The 17,909-nt window shown below is 38.9% G+C and overlaps 1 protein-coding gene across 2 annotated transcripts in view; it reads right to left on the bottom strand.

Moving 5' to 3' along the window:
- The window catches only part of kdm3b (lysine (K)-specific demethylase 3B), a 35,208-nt gene extending 22,931 nt beyond the window's left edge, over positions 1-12,277 (bottom strand). For both annotated transcript variants that reach the window (XM_041797071.1, XM_041797070.1), the window contains exons 1-2: positions 11,764-12,277; positions 1,511-1,675 (exon numbers count right to left, since the gene is read on the bottom strand). In XM_041797071.1, coding sequence (XP_041653005.1) covers positions 1,511-1,675; positions 11,764-11,973 — 375 coding nt within the window. In that variant the 5' untranslated portion in view covers positions 11,974-12,277. The remainder of the gene's footprint in view (positions 1-1,510; positions 1,676-11,763) is intronic.
- Between the last annotated feature and the right edge of the window lie 5,632 nt (positions 12,278-17,909).

Genomic DNA, 17,909 nt, shown 5'->3' on the forward strand with positions numbered 1-17,909 from the left:
GCACTGTGACTGTGGACATCTGGAACAGCTGAAAGGTTTATGTCTTAATCTGAACTGTCTTCATGGTCAGTACGAGTAGATGACTGATATTCAAGTCCTTATATTTTGTAATGTGATGGGATGAGGCGTCAAGCTTCAATATGTATCAAAGGAGACATGCAGCAGCAGACTTTCCCTTCTCCATTTGCTGCCTGTAGCAGAAAGCATTTGGGTTACCTCAATTGTAACGAGAAGAGAGTGGTTTTCATCTGATAACAATCTCATAAACTGATGTTTACAGATTTAAAAAAGCGGACGTTGACGGCAATCTAAGGTAAGAGGCCTGCCCTGCTGCAGTCTGTCTGAAATATTTCTATACAACCAACAGAGAGGATAGCATCTTTCCCTCAGCTGCAAAATTTAAGCAACTGCTGCGACTGTTAGCTTGTTGAGGATGCTGCTGGGGTGGAAACTGTCAACAGGTGTGTGGGGGACATTCAAAACAAAAGCAGCATAGCTTGCAGGTGACAAAGTTGATCGATGTTCTAACTTTCTATTGATCTAAATGGATAATTAATCAACCAATCAAGTTAATTTGCAGTGCACTGTGCAGTGTCAGTTACTCAGCATTTGGATGTGGATAGATGTCAGCTTGGTTATCAGTTCATCTTTAACACTTTCAGCCCTGCTGCTGTGATAATTCTGTAATAACCCCTCTGTCTTTTTACTCCTAGTACCAGCTATGTGTATACTGCATCATGCATCTGTGCAGTGTTAATTTTTGACGACATGCATAGCTGATGGGCCAATCTGGCACATAGGACATACTGCAGCCATGATGCATATGGACATGGGTAGTTAACAAGTATAGCAAGTTTATCTCCAGTCTTATGCTATCAACAAGAACCTTTAAAAAGACTTCAGGCATAACAGAAGCACTAGCAAGCCCAAATGGCCATCTGTATTGGGCACAAACATTTATACCTCTTGTAGGGTGAACTGGAGATGGAAGTTTGGTTTTAAATTTGTGTAAAAGGAAAGTATAAAAGTTTTGGGATTTGATTAAAAAGCAAGGGAGAACTACAAAGTTTACTCTCAAATGAATATCAAAAACCTGAAAGAGCTGGAAAAATACATAAAAATCACAACAGCTGTTGCATAATGCGTGTTTTGCTGTGGTGACACCTTTGTGCTCAATACCTAACCTTTCACTGGTTAAAAACCTGACATGAGTCATCATATTTGTCTCTGTTTTATTTCTTGTCATCTATTAGTCCAGTAGGAAATGTTTAGGGTCAGGGGAGGAAAATAATCAGCCACGGTGAAGATGTTCTTCTTTTAAAGAGCAGGGGTGAGGATGAATATTCAAAGAACACACTGTTCTTAAATCAAGCTATTATCAGCTGATTACAAGAGAGATGTGGTTATCATGTGTTGACATCCCTTCCTATCTTAACATAATGTTGATATTTTTTCAAAGCTCAATTTTATTGTGTCCCTGCTTACTCCTCACTTCAAAGGGAGAACTCACCAGGGCAGGCCAGGGTGTGGTTGATGCTGTGGCTCCAGCAGTCCCACTGCTGTCACTACGACTCGCCCAAACAATGGAATCCTCCACCAGAATGGCTTTCACCCCCTCGTCATACACCTGCACCCAAGAACACCGCTGCGAAGCGTTCTCAAACTCCACAAATACCTGCAGTCATGAAAACAGAGAGAGAGACGGATCATAAATACAAGGACTGAGAAAGATTCTTTTAAAGCCTTCACCAATATCACTAGTCATGTAAGATGATATACTGTCATTGGTGATCAATTTCACCTCAGCTGGTTTATGAGAGAGAAGCTGCGCTACAATTGTGGGCGGGCCAGCAGGAGTGACAAGCAGTGATGCTGTGGACTTAAAATGTGACATGTGTGCGCTTATGAAATGTTGTGCTGTAGCTGTGATAAATTAGATGATCAAAAAAAAGTCCTTAACCAAAGACCGGTGTTAAAGAGTCACCACACCAGGATCCCGGAGATCATACATATGATCAAGGCAGGTGCACACTGATTGTCTCTCAATTGATTGTTCATTTTTAGTACAAACGTGATGAGCCTAAGAAATGTATTAATGCTTTAAAAAGCTTCTTATGTTCATTTTAAGATCATTTAGTACCAAACAGGTGCAGTAAGGAACCTGTCATGGATTTACTTGGTCCCCACCAAGGTGATATTTTTAGTTTTAAACATGAACGACCAATCCATTGGTTGGCGCCTGGGTGGTATTTCGGTCGACTATATTTTTCTTTGACCACAGGCCTATATCCGAGACTGGTAGTGCAAGGAGCCACCAGAAGAAGGAAAAGGCACATATTAAAAGACTGATCTCTGGATTGTATGAATTGATATTGTTGTTTTCTTTAAATAATCAAGCTGAATCAGAGAATAAGTTTTTTTTACCCAGTCCTGATGCAGACGCCAATGTATTTTTCATCACTTCTTTTGATGCAACACTCCTAGTATGCCAACATTTGCACTTTTATTTCCCCATGAAAACAAGTAAGAGTCGTCTAACTGGTCAATTCTTCTGCCCAGTAAAAGATCTCTCATTTGATTCAGCAATTAGGTATATTGAATGTCAGCATAAATGGACACAACAAATAAACATTGGTAAATTATATCTGTTCATGCCTTATCGTTTGGCTGATGGCTGATGTTTGTAAAGGGGGGCTGATACTGGCTTACACTGATGTTAAAACTGATGCATTAGTGCATCCTGATTAATTACTAAGGGTGTAGAGATGCGTGTATTTGTACCATACAGATTCAGTACGGGCCTCTCGGTACAGTACAGACATGTACTGAACGAATACATGTGGAACGAAGCTCACATACAGACAGAAAACCAGAGAACAACTCACTGTCATACTGCCCTAGCAGCCACACAACCACAGTAAACAACAGCAACAGCCTGAATATTCCCAAATAAAAGTCTCCTGTTTAGGAACACTTTGTTGCCCAGTAAAATACAACAGTGGACAAAGATAACAACAATAGCGCTGACATTATTCAGCAGCTGTGTTGATGACAGCACATCATCCAGCGGACCAATCAAAGCATCTGAAAAAGGCTCCACTCAAACAAGAACGTCACTGTAACACGGAGGAACAACAAAAAGTCTCACCAGCCAGTTATTAATTTCCTATTCTTTAAGATAGTTTTTACTATCACAATGGTCCTCTGGCTCTGTGAAACAAACTAATTTTACCTTCAACTATCAGCCTCAGAGGGGACTCCTTCATGTCTGCAGCTGCGTCATAGGTAAAGTCATCCCTCAGATTTCACACGGCTCTAAGTTCTTTATCCACCAAGATGGGCTGTGAAAAGTTCTCCCAAACTTGGTTAAAAAAGTAATCCAGTGCTGAAGTCCGTGTTGAAATCAGCTGGCATTTATTTGCATACTTAACAACTTAAGGCACGATTGTATGATGTTAAATTTGAGTCTACTGGGAGATTTTAGTGTTTGTAGAATGGGTATATATATATGTCAATATATCAATTAAAAAAACCTAGTAAATCAAAAATATATTCATTTATCAATATTTGGAATCATTGAAGAACTTTTGGAAGGAGGTTGCAGCATTATTCATAATTTAAATGTAATTTATTCAGCCTATTTATTTTAAAATAACCTCATTAACAAAGATGTGTGTGTGTGTGTCTCTATATATATTTATTTATTTATTTATATATAGACACACACAGTCACTAGAAAAAGTATGTGAACCTGAGATTTCTTGGATTTCTGCACAAATTGGTCATTAAATGTGTTCTGATCTTCATCTAATTCATAACAATAGACAAACACAGTCTGCTTAAACTAATACTGCACAAAAATGATATGTTTTCATGTTTTTTATTGAACAAAACATGTACATATTCACAGTGCAGGGTGGAAAAAGTTTGTGAACCCCTAGGCTAATGACTGGTTGACCCTCCTTTGGCAGCAATAACCTCAACCAAACGTTTCCTGTAGTTGCAGAGCAGATCTGCACAGGAGGAATTCTGGACCATTCTTCTTTACAAGACTGTTTCAGTTCAGCAGTATTCTTAGGATGTCTGGTGTGCATCGCTCTCTTGAGGTCATGCCACAGCATCTCAATCAAGTTGAGGTCAGGACTCTGACTGGGCCACTCCAGAAGGTGTATTTTCTTCTGTTGAAGCCATTCTGTTGTTGATTTACTTCTATGCTTTGGGTTGTTGTCCTGTTGCATCACCCATCTCTCAGTTGGTGGACAGATGGTCTTAAGTTTTCCTGCAAAATGTATTGATAAAATTGGGAATTCATTTTTCCATCAATGACAGCAATCCATCCAGGCCCTGAGGCAGCAAAGCAGCCCCAAACCATGATGGTCCCTCCACCATATTTCACAACTGGGATGAGGTTTTGATGTTGGTGTGCTGTGCCTTTTTTTCTCCACACATAGCATTGTGTGTTCCTTCCAAACAACTCAATTTGGTTTCATCTATGGACAGAATATTTTGCCAGTAGTGCTGTGGAACATCCAGGTGCTCTTTTGTAAACTTCAAACGTGCAGCAATGTATTTTTTGGACAGCAGTGGCTTCCTCCGTGGTGTCCTCCCTGGAACTCCATTCTTGTTTAATGTTTTACTTATTGTAGATCTGTCAACACAAATGTTAGCATGTGCCAGAGATTTCTGTAAGTCTTTAGCTGACACTCTAGGAGTCTTCTTCACCTCATTGAGCATTCTGCACTGTGCTCTTGCAGTCGTCTTTACAGGACAATAAAAACATGAAAACATATCATTTTTTGCACGGTATTAGTTTAAGCAGACTGTGTTTGTCTATTGTTGTGAATTAGATGAAGATCGGAACACATTTGATGACCAATTTATGCAGAAATCCAAGAAATCTCAAAGGGTTCGCATAATTTTTCTAGCGACTGTATAATCGCTTTAACTACAAGTTGAACGTCAACAAACTGGGTTTTTGCTTTTCAACCCAACTATTACTTGGGTTGAACAGCAAAAAGTTCCACTGTTTGCCAACTTTAAACCCAAAGGGTTTGATTCCACCAAGACCAAATGCTGCAATTACTGCAGCCCTGTGTCTAATGTAAGAAAGTTAAGTTATTTCTATTGAAAAGAAGCTGCTTCAAGAGAAGGTTCGATCAATACTTTTGGGTGAGTTATATCCCACACACAAATCTGCCTGAAGTTTAATTGATCTATGAAACTCCCCTGGTCACATCAGGCACGTTTAAACTCAGGAGGGTCACTGATGAACACCATATATGGAACTGACCAAAGTCATGCACTCATCAGCCTTAGGGCAAAAAATAGCTTACGATGCAAGTAAAATTAAACTGTGAAAAGATATGCACGCAAAAGGCCCTGAACTAGTATTTTTGTAATGACTGTATCAAGCCAGCAGCTTAACCTTCAGGTGCCGATGTACCTTTTTCTGCTATTGAACAAGACACTCCAGAATTGCAGTCTTGGTTGTGACAGTACTTCTTCAAGGGTTCAAATGATGGGTTTTCATATTGTTATCTAACCATGGTGATGTTAAATAAAAAGATTCCTAAAGCTGGTTCCATAATTTTCTTCTCAAATATTAGCAACTTTGTTTGTAGCCTGCTATAAACGTCTCCATACAAACTCTATGAGACTTTATGTTTGACCCATTAACTGAAAATATCACCCCTAACCCTATGCTCCCCATCACAGTGCATTTTCATATGTCTTACTGGCTCGGCTTGGCTTGATTTTTGCACCAGGCACCAAAGGTCACGTTTACTGAAAAATTATCCGTCATTGACAGATTTTTTTGAAGGTTAAGAGAAAATTTTGAAGGCTATCGATCATTTTGACTGACTGGGATGATGGGGATTAGCCTGCGTTTGGCACGCTCAAACAGACAGATGCACAGACCCTTTCCATTTTGCACACATGAATTATCAAGAAGGTCACTTGATCCATTAAAAAGTCTTGTAGCCTGTAGGCTCTGTCACTGACTTTAACACCGTAGATTAGTGAAAGCGCATCGGTCTCCATGCCGACAGCACACTGAGAGGCTGCTGGAGGTTTCTGAGCATGTCATTGAGAGATACAGGTCAGTGTGCTTCAAACTTTGTGCAGAGTGTTGAGTGGTGAGCTTGTGCACAAACTGTAGACATGGTCTTTTAACAGTGGCTTTCATTTTAGATCAAAGAAACCTTTTTTTAAATAATTATTTTCCACACATCTGTGTGTGGCTGCTGCAAAGAATCATTGGCACACCAATGCTGAGCAATTACACAGTGTTTTCTAGGAAATAATGTTCTGTTAATATTCCATTCACCTTATCACAAAAAGAGTGGCAGCCTCCTGCAGAGAAAAAATGATGATGGGAACAGCTGGTGAGCACTCTGTAGTTTTTATGAGATCACAAAGCAAACTTTAGCTAAGGGATCAGAAGTCTGGCTTAATTAATGATGCTTAGCCTAAATAAAGTCAATTAAATTAGTATTTCAGCACTATTATTACTCGTGGGATTAAATTCATGTGCTGGAATTTACAGTCTTCACTCTGACTTAGGCGCAACATTTACTTTTGCTATCTGTTCCCAAAGTCCATCTTGAAATGAGTAAAAGGTGTTTCAGGTACGCTGCTCCTGCAGCATGGAATAAGCTATAGGACACAGGGATGCACAATATTATCAGCAGTATATCAGTATCGGCCGATAATAGCTTAAAAAGTTAATTATCAGTATCAGCCTATAATAAAATTGGAGCGCACAAGATGACGCCGGACGTGCGCCAACAACAAACTCAACATGTCAGCTGTGTGTGAGAAGTTTGAGGTATAGGAACAAGACAGCAAAGTAGCTGTTTGCATCGCTTGTAAAGTACATGTGATGCTAGGAGGAGCATGACAACACACCTTTATTTTGCATCTACAAGACCGTCACCCTGATGACTACCAAGGATTTTCTCAAGATAAAGAATGACAAAACATGCCAGGGAAAACTCGTCAACAGCCTTTACTAATGTCATTCAACAAAGCTAAAAAATATAGCAGCAACCACCCAAAGGTTAAGAGCTGAACAGGAAAATCACTGCATTTATAGACATTACTGTAAGTTTTCCATTAGTGTATGGCTGTATTTGGAAAGAATACAATACATCCTTCATTTCTGATTAAAGTCAAATGTTTTGTCTGTTTCTAAAAAAATAGACTCCCAATATTTAGAAAAAAAATATTTGTAGTACAGCATGGAATTGGTGTTTTTACAGTGGAAAAAATGTAATTAAATATCGTATCGGCCAACATGAGTTTTAAAATATCGGCATATCGGCAAAAATCCAATATCTTGCATCTTTAACAGGAGACTTTGTGTCTGGATGAGCTAGTCTCTTGAAATCTTTTCTGAAGTAAATTTAAGTTGTCGGAAGACGATGCATCAGGGTGTAGATGTTTTGACTAATGATTTTTTGCTCTGTGACATGGATTTGTCTGATTTGTGTTTGTAATAGTTTTAATGTTCTGTGTCTGTAACTCTGTTAAATGTGCTGCTGCCTGTCTTGGCCAGGAAACTCTTGAAAATGAGATTCTTGATCTCAATTAGAATATCCTGGTTAAATTAATTAAATAAATAAAGGAGTCATAAATGATGACTAACCTAAATAAAGTCTGTTATATTTCATTACTCTTATCATAGGAGTTGAATCAGTCTGATGATGTTAGATGCTCCACACGTTTTCAGACGGAGCCATTGCAACTGGTGGAGAAGGATGCGGTTGTCACATCAAGTTGTCCAGTCTTGTTTTATCATTATAATTCATTAAACTGAGTGCAGTGTTTGTAAGTCTGAATGTTAAAACTAGAATGGACTAAAACTGTGCAGGTGCGGACATTGCATAAGCATACTGTTATAATTAAAAATACTGTGGAGCAGGCAAAAATGCACAGGGCTCTATAGCGCAGCCTTTTAACAACATGTTATTAGTGATGGTCCTCATGCTGCTACATCTTGAAATTAAAAATATTCTCAAAACAGCATTGCTGCTTAGCATAGCATAGTTGCTTGCTTGAAGACAAGGATTCTCCACTGCTGCGTAAAAAAATGACGAGATATAAACGTGCTGCTGTTTTCACCTTTCTCTCAATGCTAGGGCCCCATGATTTCCGCATTAAAGGAATCGTGAAATTGGCCAATAAAAACAGAATCTATTATTTAACGCAGAAATCGCGGGAAGTGATGAATTTAAATAAAATTCTGTGTTTTTTAGAAAGAGGACCGTGTATCTGGGGAATATGTTCCAGGGGAACACTAAAGCATGGCACAACTTGTGCCTCACTTCACAAACACTCACTCCGCCCCCTCCTAAACAATAGAGTGGTGCAGGAATGAATCCTAAAACGCAGAAGTGAGTTAGAATTTTAGCACTTCCGGTTCCCTCGTCTGAAAATCTATAGGATTTTTGAATGAGTTTTGGGTTAAATACCTGAAATAAGGTCTGTGGTGAACACAAGCTCAAGAGAGTTTAACATTTTTACCCACAACATAAAACATGTGCCCCACCTTTGAACTGTGTATCTTTTCACGTCTTAATAAAGGCGGTTGCTTAAAGACAGCTAACAAGGACTACAGTGTTTGTCAGGAAGACTTTACATCATCATCCAAAGCGCGGCAACCCCAACCTGCCGTTCACTTGTATCCGAGGGTGATGATGTTAAATTCAGTTGACAGTGTGGTAGTTCAATATAGCATGACGTTAGCTTTTTACTTTCGTCAGTTAGATTAACAAACCAGATATGATGCTTATAGCTTTTTTTTTTCTTTCACAGCAAGAGTTGGGACAGTAACGGTGTCTTGATGTCACATTTCAGTAATGCCACAGCTCACTTGAAACCTCCCTTGGGAGATGACAACAAAAGAAGTACCAGGTAGTATTTTTAAGATACCTAATGGATAATTAAAAAAAATGATTAGAGTTGAGACCAGATAAGCCGGTACAACAACATAGATAAGCCCCATTAGTTTATCTATTTAACGCAACATGTGATGCATGGCAGCCAGTGAAACACGTCAACATGCATTCATAAAATGAACAATGCTTAAGGGTACCAAACCTGAAATGAGGATATTCTCTTATTGACTATAGCAAATTTGTTCGTCACTGACATGTGTTTGTCACCTGTCAATAATGTTTTAGATCTTTATAAGCATGGTTGGATCCATGTAGTGGCGACATCCAAAACTCCAAAAGGCAGAGCAAATAAATGTCTTTTTATGATGTAAAATGTCCTCTCATCTGTGACTTCATCTGTGATCAAATATGTCGGAAAATAACAGATTTTTATCTCAATTATATGTACTTTAATAAATGTACATGTTACAAAAAACTGACATAAAGCAAAACACATACACTACCGCTCAATAGTTTGAGATCACTGGCAAATTTCTTTGTTTTCCAAAGAAAAACTTTTTCATGCAGTTCACAAACAGTTATCAGCAACTGTCAGTCCTCTGCATCAATCTCTTCGTATGGCTGCTAATCCAAGTTAAACATGTTGCACAGCTGAAAAACACGTTTTACTAATAAGGGACCAAAAATACTGGACACTGGAAGACCGGAAGGTGTTGGGCAGATACGTCCAAGTTTGAGGTCTTTGGATCAAACAGAAGAACATCTGTGAGACACAGGACAAATGAGAAGATGCATGAACAGTGCTGAAAACCATCAGTCAAGCAAGGTGGAGGCAGCGTGATGGTCTGGGGTGCTTTGGAGGTGGTATAATAGGAGAGTTGTAAAGAGCTGAAGTCACCTTGAGGAAGAAAAGCTATTACAAGATTGTGCAATGCCATGCCATACCCTGCGGACAGCGCTTGCTTGCATCCAATTTCATCCTACAACAGGATAATGACCCAAAACACACCTCCAAAATGTCTGTGAAATATTTAAAGAATAAGCGGCCATTCAGAACTCTGACTGTAATGGAGTGGCCAGCACAGTCTTCAAATATGAACCCTATTGAGCTGTTGTGGGAGCAGCTTAACCGTATGGTACAAAGGAAGACTCCATCAAGCCAATCCATCTTGTGGGAGATGCTCCAGGAAGCCTTGGGTGAAATCTCATCAGATTACCTTGAAAAATTGACAGCTAGAATGCCCCAGGTCTGCACGGCTGTAATTGCTGCAAATGGTGTTTTTTTTTTCTATGAAGGCAAAGTTTAAAGAACATTTTTCATTAAAAACTATAAAAATCATTATTTCTAAATCTGACAATGTCATCATGTCCAGTTCATTTACTGTATTTCCTATTCGGACCAATTTCATGAGTTTTCCACAGAAAACAGGAAAAATTCCAAGTGAAAAAAAATACTGGCCAACAAAGATGCTGACTGGCAGAACGTCCAATAAATACTTGGGTCAAGCTACCAAATTTTTAACTCATGCTCATTGCTCAATTCAATTAATAAGTAACGGTTAACCTTCTCGGCAACATAAACAAGTTAACAGAGATTCCCTTTTCCATGCTGTTTATCAGTTATGATAGTGTACATTGGAACACTGGTAAAGCCCATCACATTATTTAAGCCTAAGCATCCTAACTCCCGCATAACGACTTTTTTCCTTCAGAGCAATAGATGAAATAATCCCAGACGATCTGCACATACTCCAGTGAATGAATACAGAACTTACTGAACAGGAGTGCATGTGTCTTGTTCTGTTGTTTTTAAGTAAAAGCACAACTTGTGAGTAGGACACTATCAAGGAATAATCCCCCCCCCCACCCATCATTTCATAAATATAGAACCAAAATAAGGCTGCTTAGTTGTACTGTTTTCCACAACAACAGGGCAAAGGAAAAATTCCCTTAGAATAAAAATTTGTATCCAAAATCTAAATTTTGATAGAAAAATTTTTTTTTAAATGTTTTCAATTCAATGGCAACAGTTCAACGTTATAATTAATGCAATCAGCATTACATATAGATAATGGTCATTCAACCTATACTACAACATTAAAATCGTTCAAATGTGGCTTACGATCGGCAAAAATGCCCTTCTAATTTTCATCTTGATAAATACATTCCTGAATCTGAACATAAATTGTCGCTCCAAGTGCCTGAGTTTAAGTTTTGAAGCTTTTACTTTAATGTAGGTCACCCACCACCACAACCCATTTTTAACAAATCCCACTCATATGTCACTGCTATTTAGCAGTCCTGCACTATAAAGATAACACATAAAGGTAGATGGTGTTTTTAGTTAAAACCCCTTTAAAACAGCGCCCTTTTCACCCTTTACTTTAGAACAAAGTGAAAGGAATTCACGGTTCATCCTCATTTGAACTTGTTAGGCCTTTAATGAGACTATAGTTAGCTAGCGAGGAGGACTGACAAGGTAAAGCCGTAATTCACCGCTGCTTCGTTACGTTATTGTGGTCGTAAAGTTAGCTCTCACTTGTTTATACGTTGCAATCAACTGTTAGTAGGTGACAGTTAAAAAATTGTAGGGGTGAATGTTAATCGTTTGGGAGTTAAAAACCGAACAAAGCGGAGGCCAGAAAATCCCCGGCCTTGAGTTTAGCTACCCCCATCACTCTGCGACTTGTAGCTAGCTATTATATAAATGAGCTAATGTCCGCTGCCAACAAATATACCTGAAAAGGTTGTAAAAGAGTGCAGCTTGGTCAGAATCATTATTTGTGGTTGTTACATTTTTAGTACATTAATTAGGTGGGTGTTTATTTCCGCAATATGGTATCGCTTATATGTAAACACTGACCGTAAGCCCCGCAGAAGTGTTGGTTGTAGTCGTCGCCTCTCCTCCGCTTCCCTCCGGAGCGACCAGGCCGATGACGCTGACCGCCCGCACCGTCCCCCGGAGCCAGTCGCGAGCCCAGGCAGCCTTCTCCGACTCGGAACCGTTCGCAGACCTACCGTCGTCGAGGAGCAAAAGCAGACGTTTCCCTATCAGTTCAAGAGACTCCCCCATGGTTTTGCTCACAAGCTAGCTGCCTTCAGTGAGCAACCATGAACAGTGTAACTTCTCCGCTCTAGATGGGAACTCAAACAGGCTGGAAGACGAGCAGGAAAGAGCTGCGGCGACTTTGTTTTAATGTTGCTGCAAGAGAAAATGCGTTTGAATGTTGCACCTGTGGGCACGCAGTGGCCGACCGAGTCACGCCAGCGAGATTCTCAATCGAGATGTTATTGTCCTCGGTGCTAATGCGACTACCCTGCTATGTCCGCCATTGAGCCCTGCAACAATCAAACGCACTCCTCGTAGACAGGCAGCACTGCGGAGACACAGAGAGACAGTGGGCTAGCAGCGACCTCTAGCGACACCCTCTTTCTGAACCAGGTTAGTGGTATCTGTAGAAACTGTAGTTTATTTTTCCGCAGTGTTCAAGCTAGGCCACGATATACATGGGAGACCCGGAATGGTTTTTGTGACACTTTTTGCTTGAACTGAAAAACCCAGAGAATATTAGAGCTAGAAATCTCAAACGTTTGAACAATGTACTTGTTTGTTCACCACAGATGAAACCAATTAAAACCAATTAAAACCAGGCTACCCCACTACTGGGGTAAGTTATAGCATATAGGCAAAAAAGCAAAAACAGAGGCTACACCTCGCAATGTGCTTGAAATAGCTTTACTTAAACGAAACAACAACAGCACATTTCTAATTTTTGGGGCCCTGGGTGAACACCTACAGTCACGGACCAAAGTATTGGCACCCCTGGAATTTTTCCGGAAAATACACAATTTCTCCCAGAAACTGTTGCAATTACAAATGTTTTTGGTTTACACATGTTTATTTCATTTATGTGCATTGGAGCAACACAAAAAAATCAAAAGAAAAAGGAAAAAATTGACATAATTTACACAAAACTCAAAAAATGGGCCAGACAAAATTGTTGGTACCCTTTTAAAACTGTGGGTACATCATGTTTTCTTTCAAGCATGTGATGCTCATTTAAACTTACCTGTGGCAGTAACAGGTGCTGGCAATCTAGAAATCACACCTGAAGCCAGTTTGAATGTATAAAAGTTGACTCAACCTTTGTGTTGTGTGCCTGTGTGTGTCACACCAGGCATAGAGAAGAGAAAGAAGAGCCCACAATTGTCTGAGGACTTAGGAGGCAAAATTGTGGAAAAATATGAACAATCTCAAGGGTACAAGACCATCTCCAGAGATCTTGAAATTCCTTTGTCCACTGTGTGTAATATAATCAAGAAGTTTATAACCCATGGAGCTGTGGCTAATCTCCCTGGATGTGGACGGAAGAGAAAAATGGACAAATGAATGCAACACAGGATAGTTGAAATGGTGGATAAACATCCTCAGTCAACTCCTACACAAATTCAGGCTGTCCTGCAGACTCAGGGTACAAAAGTGTCAGCTTGGACCATATGTCGTAATCTGAATGAGATGAAGCGCTATGACAGGAGACCGAGGAGAACCCCACTGCTGACAAAATGACATAAAAAAGCAAGGCTGGAGTTTGCAAAAATGTACCTGAGTAAGCCTCAATCCTTCTGGGAGAACATTTTGTGGACAGGTGAGACTAAGGTCGAGCTTTTTGGAAAAACACGTCATTCTGCTGTTTACAGAAAACAGAATGAGGCTTACAAAGATAAGAACACAGTACCTACAGTCAAACATGGTGGAGGTTCAAAGATGTTTTGGGGTTATTTTGCTGCCTCTGGCACTGGGTGCCTTGACCGTGTGCAAGGAATCATGAAATCTGGAGACTATCAAAAGGTTTTGGGCTGCAATGTAGGGCCTAGTGTCAGAAAGCTGGGTCTGCATCAGAGGTCATGGGTGTTCCAGCAGGACAATGACCCCAAACATACCTCAAAAAGCACCAAGAAATGGTTGGAGACAAAGCGCTGGAGCGTTCTGAAGTGGCCAGTAATGAGTCCAGATCTAAATCCTACTGAACACTTATGGAGAGATCTTAAAACTGCTGTTGCAAGAAGGCACCCTTCAAATCCGAGAGACCTGGAGCAGTTTACAAAAGAAGAGTGGTCAAAAATTCTAGTTGAGAGGTGTAAGAAGCTTGTTGATGGTTATAGGAAGATATTGGTTTCAGTTATTTTTTCCCAAGGGTGTCGACCAAATATTAAGTTGAGGGTGCCAATAATTTTGTCCGGCCTATTTTTTTGAGTTTTGTGTAAAATGTTGTCAATTTTGTCTTTTTTCTTTGGATTTTTTTGTGTTGTTCCAATGCACATAAATGAAATAAACTTGTGTATACCAAAAAATTTGTAATTGCAACAATTTCTGGGAGAAATGGTGTATTTTCTCGAAATATTCCAGGGGTGCCAATACTTTGGTCCATGACTGTACATGGGGCTCTCCACATCCATTGTTTCCCCCTTACCTATTAAAGAAAGTCCTACTTGTAACAGGGTGTAAAAAACAACCAAAAATTATTGTTTGGCAATGTTTTTTCTTTTTTTTTTTTTTTTTTTTTACAGAAATGTCCATTTCGAGACTCTCAATGGACATCTAATAACCAAATGGCATGTAATTTTAAATTTTTATTCCAATGACAAATGACCATTTACTGAAAGAAAAAAAATGTTTTGTTTTGTTTTTTTTTTTCTTTTTTGTGTTTGCCAACCAAGACCTATAAAAGAGTGGCTGGATATATTTTATTTGTTAATGTATTTGTGTTATATCTACTATAAAATATTTTTTGGAAAAAACAGTTACACTGAATGACTTGTTCTGGGTGTTTTTCCAAATGAAAAACTTGAAAAAAAATCACGATTCAAACAAATACTTACATTTTATTATTTAAAGCTTTAATGGCACTATAACATGGCCAAGTTTACTTCATATTTTGGGCTTTTATTGGGTTTGTTAATTCTGTAAAATTAACAGTGTACTGGCAGGTGCAAGAGAAAGGGTTAGTTGTATGTTCAAGGGGCCCCTAGTAGTCCGGGGCCCCTTGCAAATACCTACCTTAGACTAATGGTAAAGTCCACCTCTGTAAAACAACAATGTGAGCACTATCCCTGTCTCTCAGAAGGACCATAACTCCATGTTTATCTTAAGTTTAAGTGTGTAGCCTATGCTTGTGTGCATGTGTGTAAATAAATATAAATGAACAAATTTTATTAATGGTTTTATGCACAATGAATAATAATACAGCAAACCTGTGCAGAACAAACAGGTCTGATAGAAAATAATAGAGATGGAAAACATTGTTTTTAATTGTGTGTTTTCCTACAACATTAGTTCAACATCTGAGGTCACAAGAGTAGCCACACCAGAGCCCTCAGTGTTGTTGAGTTATCCAAAAAGCATTGGAGTGAGTCTGAAATGTCTTAATTGTATAAAGGACTGCTTTTGTGCGTTCCGTGACCTCTTTGTGTAAGGTAAATGCCAAACAGCTTATTTTGCTGTTTCTATTTTTTGCTTTGAGCTTCTGGTACCCAAAGTTGAAGTCAATCAGGTTGCTGATTGTCATTGTTCAGGCAATCGGAGGCAATCTCAATGCAGAGAGATTCTGCAACTAGTGGCAACCCCACATCTCCACAGTCTTGGACTGAACTCTATCCTCCAAGATGACAAAGTTTGCCCCACAGAGACCACCTCCAGAATTTGGGAGTGGAGTGGATGGAATATCCTGTCAGCAGTCCTGACCTAAACCCCACTGAGCACTAGTGGGATCAGCTTGAGCGTGACCAACCCAGAAACATTGGCTGTTTTGCAGCAAATTTTGGTTGAAGAATGGGGTGCCATCCCACAGCAGTGTGTGACCAGGCTGGTGACCAGCATGAGGAGGAGATGCCAGGCTGTTGTGGCTGTGTATGATTCTTCCACATGCTACTGAAGATCTTGTTTGTTAAATTAATTATTTGTTAAATTGCCAATGTGTCTTGTTTCTTCAGACTTCTGTCCTCCAATCCACCAAACAACACCAAACAAGAGTCAATGTCAGAATAAGCTGTTTGGCATTGGCAGAGAAGATATGGCAGATTTTTCATGGGTGCAACCCACATACTCAGCTCTGCTGCTCATCCCACAAATGCATGTTCCTTACAAATGCAGCACCAGGCTTTCCAACAGTATAAGATTTATTGCCAAGAAGCATTGACACAACGAAATGAAAATCTGCCTTCCAAAAACACCCTTACCTTTTGGGCTTAAGTTTACTATCAGAGTCCTGTATAGTCTGATCAGGACAGAAGTGTAAAAATGAATGCATACAATTTTACTCTGTTTTTTTTTGAGTTAACATCATTATCTTGGAATCATGCAGAAATTTTATAGTTTTTCTTAGGTAAAGTTAGTCTCAGTATTTCTGAGTCAAAATTGGAAGTTTTTCTGAGATTAATTTTCTGTGTGGGGGTGTACAGTTAGATTTGTCCCCCCTCTTTTTCTGAGCTGTATTATGGATCGTTATACAGAATATCTGTTCAACTTCAAATATGATTGATTTTGTTGCCATATAGGCTTATCTCTGGCTGATGCTTCACATAAAAATAACATTATTTTCATGCACATCTGTTCTAGAGGCCACCATTTACTAATGGACTTTTAAAGAAAAATGAGATACCTCACAGCTCTCTGGCTGATGAACACATTTCTGGTCATTCGAACTCTATTTTTAAAACATAACTGTGCATTTATAAGTATTACACCTTTTCAACATAACTTTTTCATAACATACCGACTTGCAGTATGAATCACTGAAACCAACTATCTTTGCTGTGGAATTTTATTTCATAAAAGCATAATTTAATGTAGCAGTATACATATTGTAAATAAAGAAGACATATGCAATCATATACAATAAGACAGATAAAAAGAAAACACATTGTAAAGCAGTAATATGAAAATGAAATATTAAGATGAAGTGACATTTCTTTAATCCACAGTGAATGATGATGTGATGAGTAGTTTTGCATCATTTTTTAAAAAGTTATTTTAATGTGCTTAAAGTAGTGGACATGCTAATTATTTCCACTAGGAGGTGCTACAGCGCCGTATACTCATTATACCAGGGCAGAGGTAAACACTAATGTCCCTGGAAAACTGTAACTGATGAAAAAGTAGCAACAGGACAAGAGCAGGAAGCATCAAAGATGTTTTACAGAGAGAAATAGTGAAACTCATATAATTTTCATTTATGTATGTATTTAGCTGTAGCTCCTATTTTGGTAAATATAAGGTATTGTAACTGTTTTACACTGTTATATTTATTGATGTGTGTTTTTACTTTTAGGCTGTGCCTTCTAAATTAAGAAGCGTTGATTACAGTCAAATGAGCTCTGGCACACATAAATACGATGACTGTAGCATGTATTAGAGGAAGAGTGCTGACTAAAAGCCACATATAATCACAACGCAGTGACACAGACATACTTTGTTTGGAAAACACACCTCCAAATTTATTTATGAGTTATACAGGATAAGATACATCATGTCAGTATATACAAAATGTCAACATTGAAATATCAAAAGAGATAATAATACAAATATTTTGTACTTTCTTTAAAAAATCCTGCACTTTATGATAAAATAGGCCAGCTTCTGTGGACTTGTTTTAAGTCTCAAGTCATCTACAGGGTGTTTCTTATGAAAGATGATATTTATAAAAGGGGGGCAGAGGCTATTTTGAAGGAAATGCATGTGCCAAGCATGTATAGGTTACCTATGTAAACTAATGCCACCATGCCTTTAAAAGTATGCAGTATGTGCAAGGACCTTTGTGCGCAGATTTCAGTGTGCACATGTGTGCATACATGTAGAGTGTGATGAACAGTTGTGACTGTGGTCACTTTCAGCATATGGATATGATAAATATGACAATCATAATGCTTGTGCCTTTGCAAGCAGTGTTAATTTCGTCGACTAAAACTATGACTGAAAACGTTCGTCGACAGCCTTTTTTCCATGGCAAAAAC

The sequence above is a fragment of the Cheilinus undulatus genome, linkage group 10 (assembly GCF_018320785.1).
Source record: "Cheilinus undulatus linkage group 10, ASM1832078v1, whole genome shotgun sequence".
Taxonomy (NCBI): Eukaryota; Metazoa; Chordata; class Actinopteri; order Labriformes; family Labridae; genus Cheilinus; species Cheilinus undulatus.